Source organism: Macrobrachium rosenbergii, chromosome 48, assembly GCF_040412425.1.
Source record: "Macrobrachium rosenbergii isolate ZJJX-2024 chromosome 48, ASM4041242v1, whole genome shotgun sequence".
Lineage (NCBI taxonomy): Eukaryota > Metazoa > Arthropoda > Malacostraca > Decapoda > Palaemonidae > Macrobrachium > Macrobrachium rosenbergii.
In genome coordinates, this window is record NC_089788.1 from 14,115,502 (window position 1) to 14,125,368 (window position 9,867).

General features: G+C 41.2%; 1 protein-coding gene across 1 annotated transcript; it reads right to left on the reverse strand.

Moving 5' to 3' along the window:
* Window positions 1–4,455: 4,455 nt before the first annotated feature.
* LOC136831278 (myosin regulatory light chain 2-like) lies at window positions 4,456–6,167 on the reverse strand. Its single transcript, XM_067091386.1, has one exon. It carries the CDS (start codon window positions 6,074–6,076, stop codon window positions 5,540–5,542), a length of 537 nt encoding a protein of 178 aa, XP_066947487.1. The 5' UTR covers window positions 6,077–6,167; the 3' UTR covers window positions 4,456–5,539.
* Window positions 6,168–9,867: the final 3,700 nt, after the last annotated feature.

A 9,867-nucleotide genomic window follows, 5' to 3' on the forward strand; every position in this document is an offset into this window, starting at 1 on the left:
TAAGGTTAAAGTTAGCCATAATTGTGCTTCTGGCAACGATATAGGATAGGCCACCACCGGCCCGTAGTTAAAGTTTCACGGGCCGCGGCTCATACAGCATTATACCGAGACCACCGAAAGATATATCTATTTTCGGTGGCCTTGATTATACGATGTACAGAAAACTCGAATGCGCATTTTTTACTTGTTTATTTACGAAATAGATATTGTCTTCCAAACGGCCCAACTGACTGTAATCAGAAAGTCCCAACTTGGTCTGAGATCAACACCTTCCATTACCTACCTGACAATACACGCGAGTCTTAGGAATTAAATATCAACTGCACCCTTTGCCCCTGCACGTCGAAATGGGCTACTGTACTGAACGCTAATACTGGGGCAATCACGTCAATACATTTTTAACACAACACATCAGCCATCCCTTACTATCTATCCCTGTACTTGGCCGAACCAATCTTATGTATATCTAAAACTACATGCCAGCTTACATTAACAGTCTGCAAATATGGAAGGCCTCACAAAACGCTGAAAGACCCTTCCGAGATGTCTATCCTGGAATTACAATGGGATGTCTGTCCCATCGCAATTACTAATACTCACTGAAAGTTAAATATCCATGTGTTTCCAAAATCAGATGTCACTGATTTCCCAAATACAATAACTTGGACAGTGTAAGACATGACGTTATAAATGTTACGACTATTTAAAGCTTTAACCATCGTGTGTGGAGTAACTGTCGTAACTGCTATGACTTATAAATACTTTGACTAGGCTCTATGGCTTTGCCAGTGTTAGGACGAGTTACTATCCTGGTCACTGAGCACCAGTTCAGCAACAAATAACTGCAGGTGAGATTATCATCATGGAATATGCAAATGACGCGACTGGCCTAAATACAGTAAATATCGTTACTGTTGTGAGTGCTGTATGCTATCTGTACTTTGATCTGCTTACCTCCTCTTGGCCTGTTTTTTTTTTTCTTTTTTTTAAGACGCTGACATCTTACCTCACTGTAAAGACTTTTCTGCAATCTTTACTCTTTCCGAACGACACGAATAACACCGAGTCACTAATTCAGGATGTATCTTCGCTTGCTGCAGGGATGCGCTGAAGTACAATTTACTTTCCTTTATTGTCAGTCTGTTTAGAATTTATTTATTCCTTCAGTTTAACAGGTAACCGTGTCTCAATTTTTGTTGGTTATTGGCTGTTACCAGTTTCAAAGTTACCTTATTTTTGTCGTTTTGCACTTCTTCCTCACACAGAAAGGAAAGACAGCTTGCTCTGGCTTGTTCCATACAACTGTACGTGAATAATGGCCATATACAAAATAGCAAGCCTATGTGAACAATGCTTATGCACGTAAGAACCTATGTGAATAGCACTCATACCCATTAGAGCTTATGTGAATACCCAAAAACAGTTCTTCATTGGAGGGGTGGGTAGAGCTTTCGGCTAGCACGCTGTTGGCCCAGCGTTCGACTCTCCGACCGGCCAATGAAGAATTAGAAGAATTTATTTCTGGTGATAGAAATTCATTTCTCGTCATAATGTGGTTCGGATTCCACAATAAGCTGTAGGTCCCGTTACTAGGTAACCAGTTGGTTCTTAGCCACGTAAAAAAATCTAATCCTTCGGGCCAGCCCTAGTAGAGCTGTTAACCAGCTCAGTGGTCTGGTTAAACTAAGATATACTTAACTTTTCGTCCTTACAAATAGGATATGTGAATAGCCTCATATACTGGGTCCACCCTTATAAATACAGGCAGCTAAATTTATACTGAAATTGAAATAAAAAGCTATCTGAATATATAGTTTTCCGCGTACGGCAAAAAAAGCCGGGGGGCGGGGGGAGATAATGTTACAAGCGGAAAACGAAAATGGATACATGTTCTCTCTCTCTCTTTCTTAGCACCGCTTACCGGACCCTCCCTTTGTTTCTATATGGTAAAGCTGAACTTATACAAAATGACATCGACGGTATGCTGTCATATCATGGGCGTTCTCGCAATATGGCAGTTCCTACACTTACTTATTCTTATACTCTTATTAACATTAGGCTCTTCTAATTCTGGCGCATTCTCAAAAGCGACAGAGCGATGTGAGCGGAAGTATCCATCTGTGAATATCAGGCGACATAATCTACTCACATTCAGCCTCGTAAAACGTCTGGCGCAATTGATTGATTGGGTGATTTAACCCCCAAGCTGGCGTTACAACACGTGCAATCATTCAGGACGGGGCGTTGTCCATCTGCGAACGGTAATACACGTGGCGAGTGACAGAAATAAACCTGACGAAGACCTTTCTCAGGCGTGGGTCGGCGTTGAGGAGTTGGCCTGTCCGAGGGCGGCCAATGTGCTGCCGCCTGCCCTGTCGGGTTACTCCTGTTATGAAGTGCCCACATGTTGGGCATTGGTGGCTGACGACTCTTCAGTTTCTTTGGCTCATGTTAGCAAGGTTTTTAACATTCATAAGTTTCAGTTTCTTGATCGGTATAACTCTTTCACGTATACTGAAGGTCTAAATCTCTTCTTCAAGTCACATTGGAAGAGTTAACCAAAATACTTATTTGTAAATTTTTTCTTGACCTTATCTTTTACCTTTTTCATGAGGCTGGCATTGTCTAATGTCTCTTCTTTCATTGCATTAAGATGGAAATATTTCTAAACTGATAACTGTCAATGGATTTGTCAGTCAACAGATAGATAAATTTGTCTAATGACTGAGGAAAAAACATCACTAGATGTTCTTTTCATAACGGTGAATTTTGCGGTTTTGGCTGTAATAAAAAAAAAAAGTTGCAATCTACCTCCTCTTTGAGGAAAAATTCGCCATTTGTGCCTCCGTTTGTTGTTTTGTCAAAGGTGGTATTTTTTTTTTTTTTGCGAAAAAAAAGACTAATGTCTTTCCTTCCAAAGTAAAAAAAGGCACTTACTATTACTTTTAAAATCCAGGGCCCCAACATGGAAAGCAGCCAAGACTAGACTAAAGTAAACCCTATTCAAATTGACAACAGAAATAATTCAATGTATGAAAAAACACACCAAAGATGTCTACAATAATTATTTCGTACTTAAAATAGCAGTTACTGGCACTTCAAGTATTTCGGTGCCTGTTCTTACTTCAAGCTGATGAGAGAGCGTTATGATTCAGCTGAAAATGTCCACATATTGCATAACTATTCCCTTGGTATTGCTTCCTGAATATAGTCAATTTGATTTCTTTTCGAGCTGAAAATAATATCCCCTGGCGATATCGCTGAAGCCTCAACCTTAATTCTGATTGGTCAGTGTATTTGATCTACAGTCTGGTGAGTGTTGAGCAACATGTGGTTCAGCCGATCATAACTAGATCCGATATCGCCTGCACATACTTAACGTTAGCTAAAAAAAAAAATAAATAAATAAATAGCATTCATGTACTGCATCGGCAGTTGACTTGATTGTTGATCATTCACCTCTTTTAGTTGAGAGGAAAAAAAGTAAATTAAAAAGCTGCCATTTTTTTCTCAGATTTCCCAAGAAAATGTCCACTGACCTCCAAGATTTTCTCGAAGTTTTCAAAGAATAATATCTTGGCTCTTGAGGTCCCTTACTCCTGTCGACTCAATCTTTTGCAAAGAGGTTATATTATATAAAGAACAGTTTCCATTATGGAGTTTGCCATTGTGCCGCGTTTTTGCATAAAAATTAGACATATTTGTCATTTCCCAGTGTCTAAGATTCGTATGGATTTCAATAGGCGTTCATTGTGTGTGTGTGTGTGAGAGAGAGAGAGAGAGAGAGAGAGAGAGAGAGAGAGAGAGAGAGAGAGAGAGAGAGAGAATGATGCTAGCATGAAAACTATTTTCCTTGTGTGACATCGTGACATCATTTAATCTCTCAGTAAATGAAGACAAACCTTTATCAATGGACTCAATATTGTTACAGCTTGCGTAAACTTAAACTTATTCACCCTATACGACGGTTGCCTGGGCTATGTGTTACATGACAGTAGTTGGGATTGGCAGAGAGAGAGAGAGAGAGAGAGAGAGAGAGAGAGAGAGAGAGAGAGAGAGAGAGAGAGAGAGAGAGAGAGAGATTCACATGTGGACCACCAAGAATGCCAGAAACATCAACATTTGTGTGTGTGCTAAAGGCACTTTTGTTCTTTCACTAACTTGGCGACTGGCACAGTGTGAAAGTGAAAAATCCGAAGAAAATATTCCTCAGGAGACCTGAAATATTTTAAATTTTTTTATCTCAAGTAATATAAAATGTTGTGACTCTAAAAAGAGAATTAGTACCTCCGGTCTCAACTTCGGTTTCAGTCGCCAGTTCAAATAATGAAAAAGATAATTTTGTTGTAAAATGACACACTATTTTCTTCTCCTTTTCCCCGATGTCACCTGGTACCCTGCTCAGGAAACTGTCATCACACAACACCCCAACTGATGGAAAAATGATACATGTGGTTTTATAGTAAAACATTTTATTGTATGTATCTTGTAAGATGCCAATACAATGTTTCACATAAAGAAACAATTCATGTTATTTGTGATGTGGAAGAGCGTACATCCACATGACGAGGCGTGGCGACAGCACCCCTCTTGCTGACCTTCTACGAGGTTACGGCTCCTGAGGACGTAGAAGTCGCCAGCCACAATTTTTTGTTTTTCACTGTTATTCTTGTTTCACTTCTTTGTTTACGTTCCTCGATGATCTTGAATCGTTTCCCCAACACCAAGATATTCATGTTTTGCGTGTTGTGTGTGTGTCTGGGTGGGTGGGAGCCGCACTTTCATGCTTCACTTCTGGTCACAAAGTCTTTTTCTTCTTGATTTTCACTGTCCAGATGGCACACTGAATGGTGGGAGCGGCGGGCCCTCCAGGTGTCGGCAACGGCGGCTACATGCATCTTTGGTTGTGATCACATTCATGTACACAGAACACCGCTCCCGAGTTGGCTTTTCAACTTCGACCTAGAAGCTAGAAGAAGAAGAAGAATCTGGTGATGACTGATGGTGAGGCACTTCGTGTTAATCGGATGGGCTACACGGCGCAGCACGATGATCACCTCTGCTTCACAATTTGATCTTTCGCAATACCACCGTCGGCGAGGGTCTCTTTCACACTGATATATAAATATATTTATATATATTATATGTATATAAACGGGGGTCAAGTAGCGACAGGATCACAATATAGAGCGGCAGCTGGAAGAGTAAGAGTCTGCCACTCCAACACCGTCTATCCTGCTGGCCCGCAAGAAATATGGGTGGATGTCGATGATGATGATGACCGGAGAAGGCAACAGAGAGAGAGAGAAAGAAGAAGACAACGAAGAAGATATCCACGAGACGATGAAACAGCAGCAGCAGCAGTAGCAACAGCAGAGGCCAGCAGTCGTTGTTGACCAAGAAAAGCTTGAGTGTCACAGCCATAGGTAGCAAATCCTGAACCTGTTTTCCACATGAAGAGATTGAGTAATAAAAACCTTCCGCTGCTGCTCACCCACATTTCCTTCGGGCATGGGCGTAGGGATGTGAGAGAAGGAACTTAGGCGGCGGCCTCCTCCTCCTTGCCGGAGCTGGCGCACAGCATGCCGACGAGGGCGTCGGAGTCGATGATGCCGGAGTCCTCATCGTATTCCATGATGTCGAAGGCGGCGGCGACCTCCTCCTTGGTGAACTTGTCGCCGAAGGCCATGAGCATGGACTTGAACTGCTCGGCGTCGATCTTGCCGGGCTCCTTCTCGAAGGCGCGGATGGAAGCGGCAACGACATCGTCATCATCAGACTCACCAGAGGACCTGGAGGCGAACATGTGGAGGAGGGTGGTGAAGTTGATGGGGCCGGGGGCATCAGCCAACATCTCGTCGAGCTCAGACTCAGCGCACATGCGGCCGATCTCGTCGAAGGTGGCGCGGAGGTCAGTCTTGCCGATGATGCCATCGCGGTCGTGGTCCATTATCTGGAAGCCCTCCTTGAACTCGGCCACCTGCTTCTGGGTGAACATGTCGAAGACATTGCTTCCTCCTCCACCTCCCTTCTTGGCCTTCTTGGAAGAAGAACGGGATCCCTTTGAGGCAGGCATGATTGCAACCTTCAGCTGTGATGCACTGGCGAGGGTTTCACACTCTCCCTACTTTATATCCTCTGGAGAGGTGGAGTCGAGGGGCGGCAGCAGCGCAAGAGCGCCCTGCGCACGCCACCTATATTTGGGAGAAAGGGGGCGGGGTCCCTACTCTGTTTTCTCCTCCTCTTCTTTCTCGCCAGGGATATCTGACAGTACTCGTGGCTACAAGTAAAAATACCTGGGCGCAGGACCCCGCCAGTACCACGCAGCTCACCTTACAAGACCACAGAGGCGCCTCACTTCGCCCTTACTCTCGGATACTCGCATTCAGGAGCTACTTCTGACTACGACCTCAAAACACAACTCACACTCTCCAGCGTTTCATACTCAGTAGAAAAGACGAACGTACTCGGAAAGGGTTATGGTTAATATCGGGTCAAGTCGAGTCGAGTTATTTACTGGCGTGAACACTTCTATACTTTGCACTGACTCCCTCTCTCTCTCTCTCTCTCTCTCTCTCTCTCTCTCTCTCTCTCTCTCTCTCTCTCTCTCTCTCTCTCGCTTACGCCCATGAAATTTCAAAATCACAAGTGCCAAAATTTGAGAAAAAACAAGAACTATTAATTTTCCCCCCGAAAAAAAGTGATCAAGTTACTAACATCTAACTTTGAGCGGAACAAAACAAAGTAACCCAAACCAAGGGCGGTTTCTAAAACGTCCTCATTAAACAACAGTAACCTTAAATGAATGAAGGGGCATTTCATAATCACACGGCCACTGAATACACTTTGACGAATCGACATCTCACGAAGAGAGCTCACACAGAGGGATAAAGAACAAAGTAAGAAAATAGCCCGAGCTTTATTCTTGTTCGCTTGCTAAAAGAACCGAAGTGCGCTCGACAGGACGGCGGCGATCTATTTCAGTGACCCTCTAGAGACCTCCACACGGGGCCGGCCAAGCAGCAGACGCTCGTGTTATTTCCTATTTGAGACAATAAGGTTACACGCCCATTGATTTGCTCCGATCCTCCCGAAGGCATCGAAGTCAGAGAGTGTCAGGTCAAGAACGAACGCGAGATTTGAAATGCTTTCACATGAACAACAACGACATGAAGCGTGTGTAAAAAGAGAGAGAAAAAAATTGCTAAAATTCCGAAAATAGATGACAAAAGGATGCGAGCTGTCGTTGACGTCAAACTTAAATTATTCATCCCATTGAATGAGGCAGCGGAACAGTATATTGCGCGAATATTTTTGGCAAGAGGGGTCATGTAAGAAAGAAGCATTAACAGTTAAATAAACTTTCTAGCACTAAATGAGAGAGAGAGAGAGAGAGAGAGAGAGAGAGAGAGAGAGAGAGAGAGAGAGAGAGAGAGAGAGAGAAAGAGAGAGAGTCACAAACAGACGTATAGGTAATCAACAAACATCAAATGAATATTATTGTATGACTTAAACAGGAGACTAAAATGACATTCCTCAACGTGCAATAAGTAAAAATATATACATGGCAATATCTTTCCTTAGCAGAATTAAACAATGAGAAAAATGAACACATACACGAACATAATACAAACGGTAAATACAGGAACCATACATGATTAAGGGACTAGATTTGGTAAAACCTCGGGGATGACTCAGGACAATGCTACATGGAATATCAGATCTCTCTCTCTCTAATACTCAGTCCAAACTGGCATTACCTTCTCCGTTAACTTAAAAAAAATGCATTTGTAATTTTGATCACCAAGTAGAGATTAGAAGTTAATAAGACATTTTAACTCGGTCTTTCGTCATTTAGTTCCAAGAATTCAGCAAGTCTCACACGTTACCGATTCAATGAACGGTAATGTTTGCTTCAATACATTTACATGTGTGTGTGTGAGAGAGAGAGAGAGAGAGAGAGAGAGAGAGAGAGAGAGAGAGAGAGAGAGAGAGAGAGAGAGAGAGAGAAATTCAAATTAAACACGAAGACTATCGAAGAGAGAGAAAGAGAGAGCATACATTTAAATGAAGCAAAAAGACTATGGAAGAGAGAGAGAGAGAGAGAGAAAAGAGAGAGAGAGAGAGAGAGAGAGAGAGAGAGAGAGAGAGAGAGAGAGAGAGAGAGAGAGAAAATAACTCCGGTAAAACATACATTTAAATGAAACACGAAGACTATTAAATCGTGGAAAAAAGAGTGACTTGTATTGTCACGAAAATCAAAACAGCCTATTCAGAATATACAGTAAGAAGTTTGAAAGCGAATCTCTACAGAAAACAATGCCATTTCACGCAGCCAATACAAACTCTGCAATACTGAAACGTCTATGATTATCGTAGTGGTGCTTGCTGGCCAGAGAAACTCAGAAAAAAACGTAAGAAAAAATATATTAGTGAACGAAACTAACAAAAGGAAATAAATGGAAATATTAACTAAAATACAAAAAATTCATAAATTTGGCCTTACAGAAAATGACTGATTTGATAAACGTGTTTTTTTGGATGGTGACAATCGCGGTTTTTGATCTTTTTCTCCAAGGTTGAAGAAGAAGAAGAAGAAGAAGAAGAAGAAGAAGAAGAAGAAGAAGAAGAAGAAGAAGAAGAAGAAGAAGAAGAATTAATTGTGAAAATGAGGCCAGAGTCTGCGGGAGTCAGGAATTCGGGTGACCGAAAATAAAACCGTGCACGGGGGTCCCTGTCTCACGAAAAGGATGGATTCCGAAATTTTCGCGGCTCGCCATGACCACGTTTTCCATTTTAACCGTGCAAAACTTTAGCGTTGTTAAAGTGGATGAATACACACACACACACACACACACACACACATATATATATATATATATATATATATATATATATATATATATATATATATATATATATATATATATATATATATTTCCACGTATACAATCGTGAATTTATTTTATATTCACAAATTTTTATCCACAAATATCCCTAACATCGAATTCACTATATCTTGGTGTGCGACCACACACATATACACACGAACACAACACATATACATTGTATATATATATATATATATATATATATATATATATATATATATATATATATATAGATATATATTCTCTGAAAAATATTTTGTGTGGCCGTGTGGTTCGGTGTCTGTGCAAGGAAAAGATAACGAAGCCAAGCTACATATCTGAAAAAAAAAAAAAAAAATCAAAAGGCGGCTGTTCACTTTTTCACAAACGAACGGGAACTCAGCGATCTTAGAACCAACACGGTCTCTCAAATACTTCAGTGTCTCTAGAGGACAAGAAACAGGATTCCTCCATAATTTTTCTTTAGTCTGTAAACGTCCCTAAGAATATCTACAGTACATTTATCTCGATTCACATCTTTCCCATTCGGTCATCGCCCGTTACATTACTACAAAATACAAACACCAGTCAAATGCTTACATTTCTCCACCATCCACTTTTAATTTTTTCCTCAATCTTCCTGGTTCTCATTTATCTCTATCACTTTAATTTTCTAAGAGTCAGTTTCAACTTTCAACCATTATAAACGCTTTGAAACTGTCACCAGTCTCAGCAGCTTGTAGCTGCCGTCACATACTGATACTATTTTATTTCATGTTCTACACAGCTTCCAAAATTTATTTCCCTATTCCACAAACTTGCATCTACACAGACTGGCCTTTCTATGACTTCTGTTAATAAAATCTGTCCCTGAAAATATTTAAACAGATATGAAGACAAACCAGGCCTTTGTCGATTGCACACTTCTACTCCATACTTGTCATTCTCCACTGAACATCCCACTGCAAGTTTCGCCTTCATCGTGAAATCACTTAAT

What these genes read in the sequence shown, in the direction of transcription:
- LOC136831278 (XM_067091386.1), bottom strand. Translation starts at nt 6,076, where the DNA reads ATGCCTGCCTCAAAGGGATCCCGTTCTTCTTCCAAGAAGGCCAAGAAG.